General features: G+C 42.3%; 1 protein-coding gene across 4 annotated transcripts in view; it reads right to left on the bottom strand.

Moving 5' to 3' along the window:
* Positions 1–341: 341 nt before the first annotated feature.
* Positions 342–22065, bottom strand: part of cicb (capicua transcriptional repressor b) — a 45842-nt gene continuing 24118 nt past the window's right edge. The window contains exons 3-21 of one of the 4 annotated variants that reach the window (XM_038284295.1): positions 14635–14784; positions 14365–14539; positions 13154–13265; positions 12872–13054; positions 12660–12792; positions 12398–12576; positions 12126–12264; positions 10881–10978; positions 9774–10770; positions 9556–9695; positions 9270–9430; positions 6673–6863; positions 5492–5938; positions 5086–5405; positions 4852–5009; positions 4606–4757; positions 4217–4351; positions 2281–2412; positions 342–2199 (exon numbers count right to left, since the gene is read on the bottom strand). In XM_038284295.1, coding sequence (XP_038140223.1) covers positions 1910–2199; positions 2281–2412; positions 4217–4351; positions 4606–4757; positions 4852–5009; positions 5086–5405; positions 5492–5938; positions 6673–6863; positions 9270–9430; positions 9556–9695; positions 9774–10770; positions 10881–10978; positions 12126–12264; positions 12398–12576; positions 12660–12792; positions 12872–13054; positions 13154–13265; positions 14365–14539; positions 14635–14784 — 4292 coding nt within the window. In that variant the 3' untranslated portion in view covers positions 342–1909. Of the gene's footprint in view, positions 2200–2280; positions 2413–4216; positions 4352–4605; positions 4767–4851; positions 5010–5085; positions 5406–5491; positions 5939–6672; positions 6864–9269; positions 9431–9555; positions 9696–9773; positions 10771–10880; positions 10979–12125; positions 12265–12397; positions 12577–12659; positions 12793–12871; positions 13055–13153; positions 13266–14364; positions 14558–14634; positions 14785–22065 lie in introns of all 4 variants that reach the window. The other 3 variants (XM_038284293.1, XM_038284292.1, XM_038284294.1) reach the window with 3 other exon arrangements.

A 22065-nucleotide genomic window follows, 5' to 3' on the forward strand; every position in this document is an offset into this window, starting at 1 on the left:
TTATTCAGTTAATCCAGTAATGAGAAACAGGAAACAAAAGAGCTGCCTTAAATTCAGGAAGTAGTGTTGTGCACTGTGACCTTAACACTAGTTGGCCAGTAGGTGGCAGTGTCCATGTGCCACAAAAAGCTCAGTGAACAAGTACCTCTGTTTGGTGAGATGTGTGATCATCAGTGATGTCATTAGAATATTTGAAGGTGAACGAATAAAATATTAAATATTGTTTTATTTCCACAGCTGGAAATTAAAACATCTCCATTGATTCCCATTTTCATATTGAAAGATTTAAAGCTATTTTTACTTCTAAAATTCATTCAAGTCAACAGAAATCAGACAAAACACAACATATATAGTCATATTTATTTTTCCTCAGTAATGATAAAAGTCAACATTATGCTCAATGACAGATTGTTTTCCATATCAATGAGTCGGCTGACTCTACAGTAATTATTTACAACACAACCAAGTCTTCCACAAAGACACCACCAGTATTATGTCCTACCAGCTCTCTTTTGATTTGTTCCCTCCCTTCAATTCCTCCAGTTTTTTTCTCTACCCTTAAAAAGGTCAGGAGAGAGCAATAAAGTGACAAAAGGAGGAAGGAGGTGAGGACAGAGAAGGAGCAAGGAGAAGTATTAAGTGTTGAGATTATAGAAATGAACTTCAGCAAAGGTAAGAGGCATACGGGGTCTGCTAAACAGACGACTGATTACTGCTGAAACGACATAAAAAAAAAAGTTCCACGCTGTTTGTAAGAATTAAGAAGAATTGCACCGCAGGTCCTTGCTGAGGTGAGAGGCCAGTCAAGGGAAGACTACAACGGAGGAACTGTACAGGTGTGGAGCAGCATGTCTCACCTGCCTCCAAATATCGGTAATAAAATAAAGCAGAAGAGAAGAAGAAATGTAATGTTGGCAGAAAGTATTAAAAAAAATCTGCCAGGAGAACAAAACATTGATTCGCTTAAATGATATGAGGAGTAATAACCGTAAGAACAGTACAACAAACTGAATATGACCATGTTAAATATAAATCCAAATATAAAAAGTAAATAAACTGCTTGGCAACAGAGGATTAAGGACCTTTTCCAGCCCAGCCTCGGCCTCTGAGAGCCAGGATGTGCCCAGTGACTCCGACCCTCCTTCCTTCATGGCAAACAAATGAGGCACAGGAATGCTGACTTCCCACCTACTGGCATGTGTTCTGGGTCACTGAAAAATGGAGACCCTGGTTGGTCAGGTGTGTGCGGGAATGATGGCACCGCCAGAGGTCCACCTTAAGTTTCTGAAACCCTCCTGGTAAACCTCCTCTGAAGGTCTACAGGTGAGGAAATGATCTGTTGAGGTCCACTGCAATAAGTTCCCCCCATAACAAACCCATTGCATTGTTTCCAGCTGCTGAGGGCCCAGCCCCCAACCGCAGCAGGAATAAATCACAAGCTTACAACAGTTAAGTATACATACAGGTTGTTCCTTTAGCAGACGCTTTACTGCCTTTACTCTCCTAAAATGATTAAAAACAGAACAAATATCAAAACATAACTACCTCTTTTTCAATTCCTAACTGGTCGCCGGTTCAGCCAAAGCGGATTTGCGGATCCGAAGCGGGAACAGTTTCCTCTTCAAGGCAAATGAGTGCAGCTGTACATGATGGTCCTTGGATGGCTGGCGTTCTTTGAGGCGGTTAATACCGAGTGCTGATTCAAGTCTGGGAATGAACTGTTTCTACTTTCTGCACCACTTGTTTTTTAAGTGTTCCTATTTTTGGTGTGAGAGTCACAGGAAAAAAAAATAAAAGTCCAAATACTGCAACAAAAATGTCTCACTCCTAACAGATATGGATGAGTGTGAGGGTGGAGGAATGTGAGATGAGGAGTTAGTGACTGCTCAATCTAACGCATCCCAATCACTCATCTAGAGGAGCCCTGTGACTCACGAAGCTCCTCTGGACTCGCAGCGTTTCCCTGTTCCACTTCTTCATCATGCAGGTCTCCCCCTCCCTTCCCAGATCCCTCTGCTGACTGGGAGCCCGAAGGCCCTGGAGCCGACGAAGCCGAGTCTGTGGGGCCTAAAGCGGAGGCGTCCGACGGCGCCGCTGTCTGCATGATCTTCTGTCGAACCTCCCTGATCTTCAACTGCAGACACACCTTGGAAGGAAATATGTCGGAGTATCTTGTCTGGAACGCCGCGGTGGCCTGAGCTGCAAGCAGCAGGAAAAGGTTGTTAAAAAAGAATCCTTCAGCTCATCGTTGGCACAGAAAGACGGCTTGTGAGGGAGTACCTGATGGAAAGAAGCCCTGCTCCTGGAACAGCTGCATGACCAGCGCCCTCCTCTGGTCAAGAGTTCGTCTCAGGGACGAGTACGGCACCTTCTCAAACTCCAGTTCTGCCAGAATGTCTTCTCCATCTGTAGCTGGATCATAAACATCACAAAGAGATTAAAACCTTTTTCATTTTTAAATGGGTTTCAACTGGCATCAGAGAAAATTACAATATACAGAATAACACAAATAATTTAAATGAGAATCATAACATTAAAGGAATAGTACACCCAAAACATGATTAGCCTTCATTTTCTACTCACCCCCATGCTGAACAACACTCTGGAGTACTTTTTTGATATCTCAAATGCATCTGGAGATCTGGGAGGCTTCTTGCTGTCTGCTGACATTCAAATAATGGAGGTCTATGGTGACCGAGACAGAAAGGTCCATAAAAGTCCACAAAAAACGTGTCAATATTCCTCCATACTGCTCGTCCAATGTATTCCAAGTGTCCTGAGTGGGTAGCATCCAGAATTTACTCGAAACGAAGTCATTTAGAATGTTTTTAGAGCATAAACAGTAGTGTATAGGATTTCCTGAAAGCGCGCACATGCGCGCTCACGACACTACGGAAGCCGGCAGACCAAACCAGCGCATTCAGCTCGGCAAAGAACTCATGCTCTTCCTCAACACTGAAGTCCTCAGACATTTTTCTTTCGTTGTTTCTTTCTTTGCACAGGTAAACAGCACATTTCTTCTTCTACGCTTGCATTATCGGCAGAGCAGACGCTGAATGCGCACTTTCATCTGGTTTGGTCTGCCGGCTTCCGTAGGCTCGTGAACGCGCATGTGCGCGCTTTCAGGAAATCCTATACACTACTGTTTATGCTCTAAAAACATTCTAAATGACTTCGTTTCGAGTAAATTCTGGATGCTACCCACTCAGGAAACTTGGAATACATTGGACGAGCAGTATGGAGGAATATTGACACGTTTTTTGTGGACTTTTATGGACCTTTCTGCCTCGGTCACCATAGACCTCCATTATTTGAATGTCAGCAGACAGCAAGAAGCCTCCCAGATCTCCAGATGCATTTGAGATATCAAAAAAGTACTCCAGGGTGTTGTTCAGCATGAGGGTGAGTAGAAAATGAAGGCTAATCATGTTTTGGGTGTACTATTCCTTTAAGTGTCTTTATCTCCCTAAAAATAAATGCCAAGAACAAAAAATAAATAAATACGTGGAAATAAGTTGTTGGGGCAAGAAATTCTTCTGTCTCAAATGTTTTCAGAAATATTCTAAATAGGGAGATAAAAAAAAAAGCTCATTAGCTGTACTTTGAGCTCTTTTGAAACAGATCTTTGTTTCTTCTATGACCAAACATCTTATCAGGCTGAATGCCAATGTCTACATGCCTAATGTCTTCATCTTAAAGAACTTAAAGAATAAAAAAAAAGAAAATGATCTCGTTGGGTTTCATTAGCTGCATGTTTCCCAGGTCTCAAAACAACTCAATGCTGGAGTTTGCTACCAGTTCATCAGTGTCCTTCTCACTGCTCTGAGGCATCTGGATCAACTTAGTTGACCTCTAAATTAAAATCCAGCCAAGTCGATTTTATTTAAAAAGCAGCAAAGCACTGATCGCAGGGTTGACTATGAAGGAAATACTAGAAATGATTAAATAATTTACTTTGCCTCATCAGACAAGGATATAATTATCCTACAGTTAATGCCAATAACACAATTTGCAATAATAATAAAAAATGTTCAATATTCAATACTTTTTAACTATAATTTTAATAGAACACAGATTCTGATTTTGCCTTTATCACCATATAACATCCATGGTTTTCCATTCTAAGTGTAATGTTGGACAATAACAGAGGTTTTTCTATGTTCAATAAAATTCCTCTATATATAAATCCATGATTAACATCCAACCTGTTTATTACCTGCTCTGTCGAAGGTGAAGATATCTCCTTCACACTTGGCGGCACTTTTAGGCGTGTTGGGCTCAGAGCTGCAGCTGGAACGTCGTCTACTCTTCCTCTTCGGAGAGGCTTGTTCGTCTGTCGCAGAGTCCAAATCTGAAATTTAGATGAAAACTTTTTGAGCAATCAAAGATTAATAATATGAATAGCTTGTAAGGAACATCTATAAACCAATAATAGCCATTTTAACAGCTAAACCAGCTGATAATGACTAAAACTTAAAGTTTAAAAGGCTGTGATAACAGACATCATCATGGTGTTTTATGATATGATCATTTCTTATACTGTGCAGCTCCAGCATCCATTTAAAACATTCACGCTAAGAGATGCAAAGCCATGAGGATAGAGACCTGTGGAGTTCTTCCTCTTGCGGCGATAGCTGCCCAGGATGGCGCGAGGTGAAGTGGCCAGGCTCTGCAGGGTGGGTGAAGGCAGAACCTCCTCTGGTCGAAACTCAGGCAGCTCAGCAAACCGTTCCTCGAAATATACCTCGGACAGAACCCTGCCAGTCCAACAGACGCACACCAAACATACAGCATATATACACTGTCCATCCATTACTTGTACACCTAACGTTCCCAGAGGAAATGACTCACTTGTCGACGGAGTCGAAGGTCTTCTTTAGTGGTGGTGGGCGGGCTTTGATCCTTTTGGGAGTGGGGCCGTCTTTGTCGGTTTGTGGGGGAGGCAAAGCGGGCTCTGTGGCTGATGGAGGGGGGAGAGGAGAGGAAGGGAGAGTCTCCTTCCACCCACCCTGTAGAAAAAGTTTAATTCAGGCGCTTTAGGAACAAACTCAGAGACGGGCTGGGAAGGCTGCTGCTAAGCCTCACCTCTTTGGGCGTTGTGCTTTCCCTGTTCCTTGTGTCAGAGGAGTCTGCGGTGCTGGAACCCTCCAGGGGTCTGTCAGAGGACGACGGCTCCTCAGTGGGATGAGTCGATGGAGACCCTGTGTGCCCTGAAGGCTCGGCTTCGAAGGAGAAATGACTGTTGGCTGCCGCTTGTTTCTCTCTTTCCTTTTCCCGCTCCTTCTCTCGCTCCCTGTCTTTTCCTCGCCCTCCTCCGTCGTAGCTGCCTACAGGAATTGTCGCCACGGTTGCTTTCACTTTCTGAGGGAGCCTGACTGGAAGCTGTGGTAGCTTAGGTGTGCTGCCTGTTAACGAGAAAATGTGAAGTTTAACAAACCAAGTTTGGTTACTGTGACACTTACTGTGTCATGAACAGAACTGGCTGTCCTACCAGGTGCTTGGATCTGAAGCGGAGGACTGCAGGACCTTGTAGACACAGCTGAGCCACTAGGAGGTGCTGCTGAGCTGTTACTGTTGGATGCGGTGGTCTGCCTCTCTGAATGTGCCAGGATGTCCACCTGGCTGTCGCTCTGGCGATCGGCGGATCTGTCCGGAGGCAGATGCCTGTCCACCTGTCGCTCCGGGTGGGGCTGCGAGTGGAGGACTGCAGAGGGGGGAGCAGCGTGTTTGGGTAATATGTGGGGCGAGGAGCTTGAAGGGCCCGAGACTGAGTAGACCACGCTGGGGGGCATCTGTGCCATTGAGACCACCCCTGATGCCATGCTGACGTTTTGTGATGGAGGGTAAATGGCGGTGACTATCTGGCCCCCGGAGACGGAGGCAGGGGCAGAGGTGGATGGTTGAGGGGACTGAGCTGTGGCGAGGAGCGGCGGCTGACCTGAATAAGAAAACTAATTATTAATACATTCCCTCTCTGCTCCATTTGTCTCCAACAGCTCACCCGTCTCATTATTACAAAAAAAAAAGCTGGTTTATTATAGAGTTTATGCTGAAATCTACTCTGGATGACATTTATTCAACAAATGATTGATGTTTTTAAACACCGACAGCCCCCAAAATGATTATTTTCCTCAAACTGCCACATTTTGACATTTAATTCATCAAAAAAAAAAAATACCGTTAGGAAAATAAAATTTAATTTTTACACAACAAAAGTAGCAAAAACTTCTCAATCCAGATAAGATGAGCATTTTTTTCTCTGATCAGACATTCATATAAAAAAATATAAGATCAGTGGAGACATTTATGACATTACCAAGCTGATTTTTTTTTGTTTGTTTTTAGGTAAAATCTGTTTTACTATCATAGGAAACATTGAGTCAGAGGTACAATAGGAGGTACTGGTGTCTCCTTATTTGTCTGCAATGTCAGCTTTTTATAATCAATTCAAATGATGAGACCTAATATCAGTAATAATGAAAGAAAAGGTTAAGATAAAACCATCTTTATTCATAGATTTATAAAAGAAGCAGCTGACCTAAAGTGAAATCGGGGGTGTATTAATCAAAACATTTTGCTAAGGCTCATTTGACCTTTAACTAAAGTTCAGATGGCTGAGATAAATCATTGACACAGAGGAACAGAGATTTTTGACTTCATGTCTCTCCTGACCTGCGATCAGTGGCTGAACCAGTGTCTGTCCAGGTGGTGCGATGGCTGTAAACCCGAGTGTTGCTAAAGGCGAGGGAACATATGCAGATCCAGGCACTGGTAGAGTCTGCTGACTGGGAGAGGAGCCTGTTGTTGTAGAGACTAGAGGCAAAGTGGATGGGACCCCTGAGGTGGGCTGGACATAGGTAATCCTGTACGGGAAGCACAGAGATAGAAATAATCAAACTATGCTCGCCATAAAAGACTGCAGCAGTGAGGTAAACGCTTGTAATAAAATAAAGGGAAGTGTAACGGCAGTAGCAGATGGTGTAATAGTAAAATAACAATGCAGAACCACAATGCAAGGAACAGAGGCATGATTAGAAAGAAAGAGGAAGGTAAAAACAGAAGTGCTACAGAGAGGGTCAGTCGATGAGTGCACACCACAGCAAGTAGCTCTAGATGACTAGTGCTGTGAGGAGCTGAGAGGCAGTGTGGGGGTGGGCAAACAGAGGCAACTCAGGCCACCAGCGGCATGACTAACGCATCCAGAATAGAGCTGCAGTCCAACTGCTGCACCCTAACAGGAATTTAGTCTCTTGCATTGTCTGCTCACTGAGCCCTGTAAAAATCTATCAATTCCTTCAACGCAGCACAGCTTCCTGAGCTCTCATTTATTACCAGATCCACTGCGTTTACTTTCTCAGGCACTCCTCTTTAGGACTCAACTAAATGATGTTAACGTCAATCAAGAATAGATTGCCGATATCTGGACTAGCTAAAAAAGGAAGAGGGATGAACCAGAGATGGCATAAGACCTATGAGTTGATGGCCACTTATCAGTGCCGTGTCAAGCTGATTTATACATTTAGCGCTGGCAGACATCTGATCTGTGACATCTATGGGGTTAATCCGACCCCCTCTGGCATCGATCTGCCTTCCTCCATTTCATCTCTAAAAATGACGGTTATAGATCCAACCAGTTGGGGGGTTGGCCTACTCAAAGGATTGTTTGGGTTTCTCACAGATTCAGGTACCAAAGGAAAACAACAGAAAAAAGGAGATTATTTTTTTTGTTTGTACATCATCCTGTGTATCTGGTTCTTAATCACTTTATTGAGGTGAAAGCCCATTTGGCTCCAATTGATAAACAGCCATTTGGCATCAATTTACTCTAAAGATTAAAATGAAAGTAGAAAAACTTGTTAACTCAAACAGTAAATTTATTTCAAACAGGCTGAGATTAGCTGGAAACTTGTTGGTCCGTTATAACAGATTAATAAAAATGAAAAAATGGATCAACTGATGGTAACTAGGGTTTATTTCTTAAACGAGTCTTATAAAGTTAGTCACACCCCTTCATCTTTCCACCTAAGGAAAATAAGGCAAGGTAACAGGTTATTTTAGAAATAAAGAATTTAAAAAAGTGCAGGACTTATCTGTATCTTTGCTACAAATTTAAACATCTAATCAAAGATTTTCATAAAGTCAACAAAACGTCTTAAAAACAGATGGGTCCATGACCATTCTGATCTAAACTATCCCTTTCTAGCCCACACCGTAAGTTCAGGGAAGGTTCCTTAATTCTCTAACAGCCTTTAAACAAGTATTGCTATGTAATTAACTCCATCCATCCTCCCATTAACTTTGACTATTCTCCCAGAGAGTGCAGTTTTTGGCCTCATCTGACCAGAGCGCCTTCTTCCACAGACGTCCTATAAATTTCTTATGGGAAACTTCCCAAGAAAATTATTATTTTCTTTTATACAGCGTCTTTTTCTTCAATATAAGGCCCTGTCTGCACAACTAATATTTTTCCTGTTCATGGATTTCCTAATCTCAGCTGTGGACATCTAAAGTTCCTCCAGAGAGATAGCTGGTCTCTTGGCAGCTTCTCTGGTTTATGTTCTCTTCATCTCACCAGTCAGATTAGGTGGACAGTCGTCTCTTTGTTTGTGAATAGTCGCCGTCATCGTTCGGATGAAATAAAAGTGCTTCATAAGAAGTTTGGATTGTTATCATAACCTAACCCTGCTTTGAATGTCTATGTCCCATTAGACCCATAGTGTTCCTTAATCTTCATTATGTTTGTTGACTTAGAGTTGTAGATGCACTGAAAACAAATAAATCACAGATAGACACCACTGATATATTACACTGCAAAGGCAACCGAGCACACTGGTATTTATGTAAGACTACTAAAGTGAGGCAACTATAAAAAAATAAATAAACAGATTTTAGTCAAAATATGTCAAAAATCAAAACCTAGAAAAATTAAATTAAATATTTTTGATGATGAAAAACCTATTAATTCTTATGTTTCCTTTCTTTCTTCTTTCAAAGAACGGATATCAGAACAGTTTTTTATTCTATGCAAGGAGGGAATATTTGAACATATTTTTGACCATATGAAATATCTGGTAAACAAAGGTAAAATCAACTAACTTGTTTTCCACGAGTAACAGAATGTAACTAATAAAAATAATTAACTAAAAACATATTATTTTTTTTTTTAAAGTGACTGATAAGATCTTTGTGCTCTGCAGAAGTCTCACCTAAAGTTCCTCGAGACTATGTATCTTGTAACATGTCAGGTGCTTAAACGTGTCATTGCTTACCTCGTGGGTGCAGGTGGCAGCAGCACAGCCTGGGATGGGACTGATCCTGGCGTCACCACAGCTGCTGCTCCCAGTGTTACAGGGAAGGGGCTGGCAGGATGCACCGCTCCACCCTGAGGCAGCTGGGACTGGACCACTGGCATGGAGGCAAGGTGGTAGATCTAAATAAAAAGGAACAGAAGATGACAGACACAAAAAGAGAAGCAGAAGATAGAAATGTGTGACAATCAGGTAAGCAGGGATAAGTCTGTGATTTTTCCTGTTCCCTCCTCCGAGGGATTCTGACCTTGCTTCCAGCCTGTGCACCATTCTGGACAGGAAGGGATGGGGCAACAATGGGAAACTGCTGGGCAGGGGCTTGAGCAGCCTGAACTGTTGCCATGGGAACGAGCATTTTACCTGGGAGCACTTGAGGCTGGGTTTGCACTGATGGAGGAACAGAAGCATCGTCAGACGTCACAGAGGAAATATGAGACAGCGTGCAGCTTGTGGTTGAACTTTTACCTCTTGCTCCAGGGCTGACTACCCCCACCGCAGGGCTGGACGAATATCCTGTCTGTGAACCGGCACTCTGCTGCTTTCCATTGGCTAAGGATACATTTGTAGGTGGAGCTGTGGGCAGGTTGAAGATACTGGTTGGCTGGCTGTGATTCTGAGGTGGGCTCTTGGGGTTGGTGTTGGCAGGCAGGGTGGGCAGGATGTACTGAACTTGTGTGATGCACTTGCCCCTGGTGGTGGCCAGAGATGAACCAGGCAGGAACTGGGGCTGAAGGAGGGACAGAGGACCGTTGCTTTGGCTGGGAGAGGCTGAAACAGCCGTGGAGGCTAAAGCCTGCTGGTGGGATGGCTGAGGGTGGGGGGGAGGGTTGATGAGCTGTAAAGCAGACTGAGCTGGCAGAGCCCCTCCTAAGACTAAATTAGTCACTACACTGGCTGCACCTACAGGACTTGATGAGGATGGAGGGTAGTACCCGCCCCCTGTGGCTGGAGGCCCACCTCCTGCTCCTGGACTGAGAAGGATTTGGGGCTGCTGCTGAGGAGTCAGGGACTTTCTCTCTGGAGGATGGGGGCTTGATGAAGGGCCGCCATCTCTGGGTTTGCTGGCGATTGGTAGGGGTGTGCTGATAACAGGACGCATCACATTCGTCACTACTGTAGACGCGACCCTCACAGCCCCAACACCAAGAGCCTGGCTCCCTCCTATAGAGCCCACTGAAGAGGACGGAAGCCCTCCAGCTGGAGAAGTGGATTTGATTGATTGACCGGAAGGGATTGAGACAGAAGACGCCTGCATATTGCTTCCCTCGCTAACAAAAGCGTCTTTACTCTCTCCATCACTTCTCTCCTTTCTTCTGTGGTCTGAAAACCCTCCTACTCCAGATCTCCCCTCATCATAACGCCTGCTGCTGGGGAAAGAGGACAGAGAAACACTCCTGCCATGAGGGGTATGGTGTGAGGAAGACGATGATGCAGTGGAACAGATGACTGGAGCAAACACTCTCTAGGAAAAGAAAAAAGGGAGCAGAGCAGAGAGGTGTTACAGAGCAAATCAATCAGCAGGCAGGTAGAATACGCTAAATATAAACAACAACAGGAATGGTTTTGGTATACCTTCCGATCTCCTTCATCTCCTGAACCGTTCTCGCTGTCGCTGTCAGTCACGCGCTCCTTACACTTTAGGTCTATAGAGGTGCTGGGATAAGGGTCCTCTGCGGGAAAGCAAAACATGCTACAGCTACGGTTGGAACTCCTGGCAAGTTGTAATGATCAAATATATATTAACACATTGTTTTGATTATGTGTTAGAGATGCACAGAGGAAACAGCTGCTGGTTTTAAGGTATGACCAGTCTGCCGGAGATTCAAAAGATACAAACTCTCCATTACTAATCTAACAAAAGCAAAAGCTGTTTATATAAATTTAAATAAACCTTTTTTCCCCCAAATATTCGCAGACATGATTGCATCTTATTTAGTCTGTGAAAAGGAGAGAGAGCAAGACTTTCAGCAGGTAACAGGAAGGCTGACTGCACAGCAGCAACAGCCATTAACCATCTTAATGTGCAAATTGTAATTACAAAAATGTATTTGCTAAAAAAAAATAAAAATATAAAGTTGGACTTTACAGCCTTGTAAAAAGACGAAGAAGAAAACCGGAAGCAGATGGAGGATGATGGCGCCCTCTAGAGCCATGGCTGAAAAATGGATATATCGCATCACATGTTTTAACCTGCCACTGCCATGGCCATGTTGTTTTCAGGGTTATCACGCAAACAAAAATATTCAGGCGCAATTTCAAATGTATTTTTTTATTCAATGGAACTAATTGTCTAATTTTTTATTTTTTATTAGCAGATTATTGACATGGTTTCACATACATTTGTAATGGAAACGCAGTCAGTGTTGAGTTTTATCCCCTGGAATGTTCAACACTGTTTGATAGTGTTGGAATTCTTCTGGAAGTCTTATGGTCAAGGTAAGGATCTACATTCTCTCAAAATACACATGGAGTGTGCTTTTTAGTAAGGCTAGCATTGCTAATACCTAATATAAAATGCCAAGATGGTAGAAAACGTAAATATTGTTTGTATTTACAGCAGCTTCTTTCCTCATAGAAGGGATCAAATTGACGAGAAAACCTCTCTAGTCAGTCGACGCCAATACTGCTCAATCACGGCTTAAATTAAATCATCATAGAGCATATTGACTGATGCTCTCACTCTACTATTAGCTGCTGTTTCTCTACAGGCTGCTGATGAGCTACAAAAGCTTTAGCCATACAGGAAGCATTGAGCAGACACTCGGCCATTTCTTAATCTAATACAGCTTAATAAACAGAGCATGGCAGACTTCTCACCAATGACATCATCATCTCCTTCCTCCTCGCAGATGACCATGCGCTCTTCATCACTGGTCATGTCCTCACTGACCCCCCTCTGAGTGTGAGAGGGTGCAGGGGCGTGGCTGGGATACTGGCTGCCGCTGTCTCCACACATCTGGAAAACACCACATTAGAAGTTAATTAATGGTAGCTCTATGGACAACTGTATTATCAATTTATTCTGGATTTCCTTGAATAAATAAAAAAATTAAAAAAACATCCCAGGGCTAGCAGTTGTCCTTCTTTACCTGGGCGAGTTCTGCTAGAGCTTGGGTGTTCCCCCTGTCCCCTCGCTCCAGGCTGTGCATGGCACTCTGGGAAAAGGCTCGGGGGCGGGTAAGCTGACCCACATGTCCCTCTCCTGTGCTCCTTTCCGATACACCCGCCAGACCTGGACCCACACCCTTCAGCTCCACAGAATGGGGCTCTATCAGAAGAAACGGTGCTAGTTAAAACATTTGATGGATAAAAACGACAGACATGAGATTTGCTGTGATAAGTGAGACTAACCTGTTGATTCTGACATGCTTCTTTCCCTGATGTCTTTGTTTCCAGGGACACCACGACCTTCGGAGCTGGACTTTTTCCTGTCTTTGTTGCACCATTTCCAGTCCGGGTGTGCTTTAAAGTGGGCCTCTTTTACCTAAAGTAAAAAGATTATAGTTCCTCATTTACAAAATTGAAATACATGAAATTTCCTTTCCATATGCTGAACTGTATACCTGGAAGGCCAAGTCATGGTACTTCTGTTTCTCCTTAGGTCCCAGGGCATACCACCACTCCCCAAGAATCTTGCTTACTGTCCTGTTGTCCTGGTTTGGATGGCGTTGATGCACTAATGCTCGATGACGCTTACTAAAAATCATAAATGCATTCATTGGTCGCCGGATGTGGTCCTTCTCCCTCTGAAAGAGTGGGCAAGAAAATCAGAGAAAAATGAAATGACTTACTTAGGTCACAGAACAACTGAGACTTTTGATTCTGGATGGCATCATAGGAAATACCTTTCCTGGACTGCTCTTGTCTCCATCTTTGGGCAGAGCACTGAGAGACTGAGTACGTCGCTTTACTGGGGATGTGGAGAGAGGCTGCTCTGGTACAACTCCTGGGAGGAAGCTGAAAGAGAGGAAACAATTCTTGACTATACAATTTACTTTATATTTTCTTTACAAATATTGTTTCTAGAGCTGAAACCATTATTCACATTGATTGTGATGAATCAATCGTTTAAAATAATTGTTAACTAATGTGGTAAAAGAATCACTACTTAGAGTAATGGAACACAGTGGAGCTGCAACTAACGATTTTCTTCAAATCGAGTAAAACATTGATTATTTTTTCGATTAATCGATTAGTAACCGGATACCAAAAGGTTCCTTAAAGAAGACGTTTTCACAAAAATTAAACCAGTGAAATTAAAACATTTTCCCCTTGAGGAGTTCTGGACAGAGCATATTGACAGACGAAAACATTATTTTTTAATCTTACATGCAAAATGTTTACAGGTTTGTTTTACAATTTTGGCTTTAATTACTGCTCTAACTGTCAGGTAAAGGCACGTTTTACAGTCTCTACACTGTTAATAAGTAATTGATTACTAAATTAGTTGACGATTGTTTCAATAGTTGATTAATCATGATTAATCCGATAATTTTTTTCAGCCCTTCAACACAAATGCTAAAACATGCCATTTCTGAAAGAATAACCTTCTTTCAGCAGTAATTAAGACCAAAATCTACAAACAAGATTGAAAATAACTGATAATGAATTCATCACTAAAATAATCAATAGCTGTAACCCTAATTTTTTTATTCAAGCTTCAGTGCGTCTCTTTTTATTTTTTTCTATTTCAATTTAATCTGAAAAGCTAAGATATCTGCATAATGGACAGAACGCTCATCTATTTCAAAGGCTGACAGCTGATCCAATGCCTTGCATATAGTGATAGAGACCAAAGACAGAAGGCTTTGTTCCTATCTGCTTTGTTCTGGCACTGAGCTACTCTGCCTAAATTAGAGCAAGGATGCAGAAAATATCCCTCTCACTTTCTGTAGCTACATAACACTGCAAAAAATAAAAAATTAAAAATGACTGTGAAGGCAGGCTCAGACAGTTTTATAACTGATTTAACAGATGGACAGGTTGGTGTTTGTACATCTATCCACCCCTTCACCAGCAAAAATGGACATGAAACAAACAGGAGGACTGCTCTTACGGGTCGTCTACGTCGCTCTCGGTTTCACTGTCGGGCCTTTCCCTCTCTGCATCCCCTTTCTCCTTCTCAGGAAGAGGCTCTTCAGAGGAGGGTGGGGGCCTGGATGGGGGACCTCTCTCTACAGTGGGAGGTGCCTCTGCAGGCTCTTGTGAGAGCGCTGCCACCCCCTGACAATCTGAGGGAAAACAATGCCCTTAGAGAGGGAAATAAGAAGATTGAACTAGATGATGTAATAAAACCAACAATATCACCTATTCAACAACTGTTTACCTGTCTTCAGACTGGTTGCTTGAGGGTGGTTGACGGGATGCTGGCCCTCACCTGGATGGGATGGAGCATCTGACTGGGAGGGTGCCAGAAAAGGAACCAATGAATGCCAGGGGAAGACTGGAACTGACCGTGGTTCTACATTGGTCCACACTGCAGAGGAAGAGGGCAGGATAGAGATGCATGATAACACCTGCAGCCACATGTTCTACAATGATGTGAAACTAGATTTAAAGGAAGAAAACTTTAAATCTGAACTTTAAAGGTTGTTTGCTTTATTTGGGGTCCAGCTAACCACATCTAAAAACATTTACGCTAATGGGGCATTCCAGACCCACTCAGCTGATTTCTTAATCAGTCTGGAATGTAATAGTGAAACAAATTTCTATATTTCTACATAGATCAACTCCCAGATAAAAAAAAAACATTAGCTATCATATTTTTCACACACAAAGAAAAATTTTTTTTTTTCTTTTTAAACCCATCGACTGATTAATATCTAAAGATGTAGAAAAATATCCACCTTAAAAACAAAAAAAAACAAATAGAAAATCAGTGCTAGCAAAGAAGCAGGGTTCTTTTTACTTAGCTAGGGAACACAGCAGATGTAAAAAAATGACTTTCTGTTCCCAGAAACAAACTGGATGGACAACAGAAGCTGTTAGACTCCATAATGTCTGAGCAGGCATACATGAATAAAAGCCTAAATCCTTATCCACAAAAAAACACTAAACATGAAGCAACAAAATGAGTATCCAAAAGTAAGAACAAACTTAAAGGCTGCCTTAGCATGATAAAATAACAGCAACATGTGTTCAGATTTGGCAGAAAAAGACATTCATGTTCAAAAACAAGAAAAAGTGAGCTTTACTGACCAAACATGCTTAATCCTTGGCGGATGTACTGGGGATTCTCTGAAGAGAACATAATTGAATACTTGATAGGTCTCCAAAAAAGAAAAATCAAATAGAAGACCGACAATGATGGTCTTTTAAAAAGAAAAATCAAGGCAGGATGACATCTGTCATCCGGAATCTGGTGTCGATAGTGCTGGGAAGCTCTCAGATGACGACATGAGCCTCAGTCTGAATCACTTTCATCCTTTCAGGTCATTCACAATTATTACAACATCATAACCCTGCATGCTGAGAACTTCATAGTCAGAGGTACCCCGTTTGCATTTCAAACACAACACTTTAGTCCATATATCGTATCGCAGAATGCCGCAATCTTGCGCACACGAAGCAAACCAAAATCAGTGGACAGAATGTACAGTATATATATAAAAAAGACTATTTAAATCAGATTTTAACGACGTAAAGTCAACCCGAAGGGAATAAGAAATATGACTGAAGGCAAAGATCCAGCTCCCTTTGGTCTAATTACCCCCGATGCCCTCTCTCTGTGTTTGTTTACATTACTATAGCAGCTTGGTCAGGAAGGAGTTAACGAGGCCTCAAGCCCATCCACGGCCTGGGTTACAACATCCAACCGGGAACTACGCAGTCTTTCTGGCCCATGTCAAACTGTGCCCGGCGCTACATTTTACCTGCAGACAGGTGGGTTCTGGGGGAGGAGGGGGGAGGATCATGAACCCCCGGATTCATACAGCTCAAAGGGCTTAATGGAGGACAGCACTGTATCAGACTAAAGGCTGGAAACGATCGACTGAAGCTGATGTGATTGCTGTGTATTCTTAGTTGTAGGAGTTTAGAGCGCCTTGCAGTAACAGCGTTAGTCCCTTTTTTAAAGTCTATTAATTTCTACCTAAACCCCCCTGGGGAAGCAGTTTTAGCTGCCTCTCGTAATAAGAGCAGCCTCGGTTGCACCGCTCCAGATTGGACCGACCTCCCGGGAACGCCCCTGGTCGTGCACCCAGCGCACAGACACAGGCAAAAGAAACGCAATTGTTCTCATCCCAGCTGCGGAAAAACAAAACAAAAAGGTGTATTCACACAATCTTAAAACAATCCTACCACCTCTGTTCTGCAGCACTCACAAAGAGTGAGCCGCTTCCCGTAGCACTGCCTCCTGCACCTGTTTTGACCTGATAATTAGCTTTAAAGATCCTAACCCAGCTATATAGGAGCACCATCCAAGTGTGGGTCTAACCGTAAAAGAAGCAGGCATGAGAGGATGCCGTAAATATGGTGCACTCATCCATCACACCGTGCTTGTGATTCCGCTATCCATCAGTTTGAGCCCACCTATTACTAACAAAACGGAGAATTAATACAGTTTCTGGTGGAGTAGCTTGTATCCTACCTGGCCTATCCGGCCGCAGACCTTAAGCTACCAACAGATATGACTAGAAAACAGCGATAGAACCAAACGGTGAAGACTCCTGGCAAGCGAACAGAAAAGAGAAGGGGAGGGGGTGGGGGGTGAATCGCAGTATCTTGTATTTTCCTGACTCCTTCGCTCCTCCTGTCAGTATCTCAAGCCCGAGAACCGGAGGTTGGCATTTAACTCCCCGAATTCTGAGTAAAACTCGCCTCCAGCCAGGGGCTTTAAAAAATAAGCGCCTTGTGGTTGAAGCCGACAGAGCTCGTCTGCAGCAGCAGCAGGTTAGCTAACACTTGGTGCGGACGACACAGAAGCGCACCAGGTCCGGTTCGTGTAGCAGTTGCTTTTACAAGTGCTGTTTTGGTCCAGAAAAGTCCGCGCATCGCATCTCCAAAGCGCTCTGCTAGAGTTAACTCTTTTATTTTAGCCTCGTCCTCCTTGCTAAGCCTTTCTTTCTCTTTCCCTCCCTCTTCCTCTTGTTGTAAACTAGGCTGCCTGCCCCCCTCCGTACTTGTTCCCCCTCCCCTTCCTTCTCATCCTGTCAACCTCGCCCAGCCTTGCCTCGCCCACTTTCCAAAATAAGTTTGGTGATTGGGTGAGTCCACTGTCTGTCAAATCTCCACCAAGAGCTCTGATTGGTTAAGCCGTGCGCTGGAATGCCAGTCATATGCAAATCGTACTGGGCTCTACCGCGGCAAGTTATTCTCATATTGACATCTGAGCCTAAATCATTAATAAACAACTATATGGAAAGAAAATAAATCTTTCTTTTTTGAGCCTCGTCAGTGCCCACATCTAGCATTTTTGTACCATTTCAAAAGTGCTTATTTTTTAGTGTCTTCATCTTTAGGCCCTCCCCAAGCTTGTGTCACTGGCTGAGATGTCGTAGTAAACCTTAAGTGATGTTCAATGGAGCCAATCAAAGGCCGACACTAAGATTTAGGCCAACCAATGGTTTAATAGATTTAATAAGATCCCTCCCCATTACACATCCTGTGCCCCATCTTAATACACCTAAAGACCATCTATACAGTGAGGCGCCAGTGATGGTATGGCAAACTATAATAATATTTAATACAAAACATGGCAAACCATAATGATATTTCATACAAAACAGGACCTAATTGTAAAATTTTAGATAGCTCAAAGCTGTGATTTATGACTTTTTAATGTGAGCCAAAAAACAAAAACAAATATAAATATATATATTTTTTAGCCATCTAAAGGTAGACTGGGAATGTGCTTTAGACTGTCCTGAAAGCCAAACATAGTAACTTACAAACTGGCTGCGCTTTCTCGCTCAGGATTTTCTGGTAGAGAGTAGAATTCATGGTTTCATCAATTAGGAGACAACGACTATCAGTTTTTACTTTTAAACCAAAATAAAAGTTTCTCATTCAAAAAGGACGGGCGGCTCATGGCATATTTACACAAGATGCAATGGGATGCCCTCCTCCCAAAGTTGTCACACTGGTCTACAGCTGGTATCTCCAACTCAAGTCCTTGATATGTACTGCCCTGCAACTTTTCAGTACTTTTCCCTGCTCCAACACAGCATGTCATCAAGTTTGGCAAATGTCTAGTAATGAAGTAATCATTTGATTCTGGTTTGCTGGAACAGGCCTGCATCCATTTACCACAAGGCATTAGATTTCAAGAACTGGACTTGGAGACCCCTGGTCTACAGAGTACTTTCTCAAAAATCTTGCTGAATGTTCAGATCTCTTCTGGCAAACTTTGAGTTGTTTAAGTCAAAAGTGATTTATGGATAGAAACCCTATCCAAAGAAGGCAATAGGCAATCCACTCCCCCACCCTTGGATGGATGCTAATTGGAGCTGTGCCATGTTAAGTTTTTAAACTCCTTCAAAAGGTATGTACAACTCGGATGTGTGGCCTATACATGTATTTTTTAAATACACTGTCAACCACTGATTTATTTATATACTTTAATAGACATTAGTCCAAAAAAGAAAACAAAAAGGAAAACCAATAACATATGATGAACTACTTAATCACACTAGATTTTTGATTGATTGAATCTAAATATGCTGTTCCATTATCTCCAACTACTTCCGGTCTTCTTCTTGATCTTTTTACAAAGGAGTAACGACTAGTTGTCTATCAGGTGACTTGTGTGATGCGAAAAATATATAAGAATTTCGATACAACTGAAAAACCACCTCATCGAGGCGTAAAAACTTTATTAGAAAAATATGTGTTCTTGCAAAAGTGTTTCCATTTGGTAAATTTATTTTGTTATTACAATTTTTGCAATTTGATATTTAAGCTGTTGATGCCTATCCAACAATTATTAGGAAGGTTTTCTTCCCCTCCACATGCTTTATACATTTGTGGAAAATGGCTCTGGTGACGTTTAAAAAACAGACAGATGTGTGGCTACTAGTAATATTAAATATTACATATGGACTTTTCTTATTATAAATGAAAAAAATATAAATGATCACCTAGGATCTCTCTTTCTAATTTAATATTGCATTATTGGATTCCTATCAAAACTATTGATAGATTAGAGATGCCCCTATTACAGAGAGAGTCATAACAAAATTCCTTCTAGTCAAAATCTAATCAATGAAATGCTACTTTTGAATAGAAAGGATGTCTTTCTATATGTCTAAAAAAATAAATTCTGTTAAGACTGGGTGTTGCAGTTGTTGATTTTTGCTTCTTTGAGTATAAAATCCCAGGCCTAGGGTCTTATGTATGCTGTCCATATATAAGCATGAGTCTCCCCTGGCACATAAAACATCCCTGTTATATTAGGCCCCGTCCACACGAAGTCAAAACAAACACGAAACGCTAATATTTTCCAGAACGTTTGTCGTAAAGACGGAGACGTAAAATAAATGTGATCGTCCACACGAATGCATGAAAACGCTGCAAAATGTATGCCAGGCCTGTAAGTGGCGCTGTCGTGCCAAAGCAAAAATAGTCGACGAAATGTTGGGCATGCGCACTAATATTTATACATGGTTGCCTTGCGGGTCCATTTTCGTGGTTCAGTCAAATTCAGGTGATTAACTATGTCGTCTATATTGCTCTGTTCTTCCTGGAGATATTCCAGAAGAAGATTCTGTTGTAAGCCCGACAGCAGGGTGAGTAGCATGAGCAGCAACCATTCAACACAGTACGGCGCCATTGTTGTTGTGATACTGTGTCGCGCATGCGTGTTTAGAGGCGACGCTATGACGCATGCGTGTAAAAAAAAAAATGCGGTTAGAGCTTAAAGATGGAAACGCGAAAAACGGCGTTTCAGAATCTTCCCACTCTTAAGGCTGAATAAAAAAAAAGATCGTTTACAGACCCCCGAAACGCCGGCTTCGTGTGGACGGGGCCTTAGTTGGTATCTATATTACCCTTAGGCTTGTGTTTAAATGACTCTTTGTACTATTTGTCTCTGTGTCACCCTGTAACAGACTATTTGGCACCTGTAGCCCAATGACCAGTTGGAATAGTTTTGATTTCTTGCAAGCTATTAAATGTTAAAATGGCTTACCAAAGATTTTATATATTTACCTATCAAGATAATGTATGAACTGCATAAGTAGTGAGTAAGCCAGAATAAACCATAGTCTTAAACCATACATAAGGGTTTACACAAAATGAACAGGTCTTTTAAAAAAAAAAACATTTAAAGGAAAATTCCGGTTTTTAACACTTTTAGCCCATTTTCTGTAGTGTCCAGGATGAAATAGAATGATCGACACCAAAATTTTGACAATTGGTCCTGTCTCTGCTATTTGGCTCATGCAGAATCCCCCCCTGGCTGCTTCAGAATGGCTTCCATAGTGCATGTCCGATAATGTCCTTAAAACAACCTTAAACGTTCTTTTTTTAAAATATGCTACTCACCGGGTCGTCAGCGCTGTTCAATGACGTTCCAAAAAAAGTTTCGTAAAGAAAAAACGTTCCTGTAGTGTTTTATTTAGCATTTTGTAAATCCCATTGAGTTCTGTTGGAATAGTCAATAACCCTCCGCCACCGGAAACGGAAATGGGGCCTGTTTACGCTTAGTTGTAGTCTTTTCGCAAGGCCCAAGTGTTTCTGCTTCACTCTGTGTACTCCGACGTCGAGGTGCTAACGTCTCTGTTAAACACTTTAAAAAACTCTGAAAATGGAATACGAAAGGTGGATTCTTGAGGAGGACATATTGGACTTTGAGTTTGACGGTAGAGGATACCGTCGCCAACTAGTGGTCTGGAGTGTGCAACGCTTCAGATTCGAACGGGAAGCGGAAGTTTATAAGCGGTTGTGATGTATCGGAAAAAATAGTTCTGGGATTTACAAAATGCTAAATAAAACAAGACAGGAACGGTTTTTCTTCACGAAACTTTTTTTGGAACGTCATTGAACAGCGCTGACGACCCGGTGAGTAGCATATTTTAAAAAAAGAACGTTTAAGGTTGTTTTAAGGACATTATCGGACATGCACTATGGAAGCCATTCTGAAGCAGCCAGGGGGGGATTCTGCATGAGCCAAATAGCAGAGACAGGACCAATCGTCAAAATTTTGGTGTCGATCATTCGATTTCATCCTGGACACTACAGAAAATGGGCTAAAAGTGTTAAAAACCGGAATTTTCCTTTAACTCAGGTAGTCAGCTTTTGTTTTAGGAATCACATTAAATGTTAGGAGGCAAGTTATGTAACTGTATACCACTTAAAAGATATTTCTGTCTCATGATCATCTGAAAATTTAAGATTTTCTGATGGAAAACTTGCAGGCAAAACAAGGACACCAGCGATGGTTGAAAAGAGAGGGAAAATGGGTGGAACAGGGATAGACTGAAGAGGACCAGAGGGTAAAAATAGAATGAGAGTCATTTTCAGCAGGAGAGGTAGGGGGGGCTGGAGAGATGGGGGAGGGTGGGGGGTGGAGAGAAAACAGCCTGTGAAAACAGAACTCTTAAATGGGGGGTAGAAAATGGGACAGGAGGGGGAGGTATGGATGGCATTTAAATGTATCTGCGTTGTGTAAGAGTTGAGACAGAAAGAAAGCTGACATGTACATATGATACTAGATGAGTCAAGACGTCTTGTTCGGCCTGACTCATCTAAGAAAAATACAATTCAGGGAGGGACTTGGTTTCCACTGAGAACCAGTGAGCACATCAGGAGTGATATCTGA

Source organism: Cyprinodon tularosa, unplaced genomic scaffold (assembly GCF_016077235.1).
Source record: "Cyprinodon tularosa strain WSP-4 unplaced genomic scaffold, ASM1607723v1 ctg2, whole genome shotgun sequence".
NCBI lineage: Eukaryota > Metazoa > Chordata > Actinopteri > Cyprinodontiformes > Cyprinodontidae > Cyprinodon > Cyprinodon tularosa.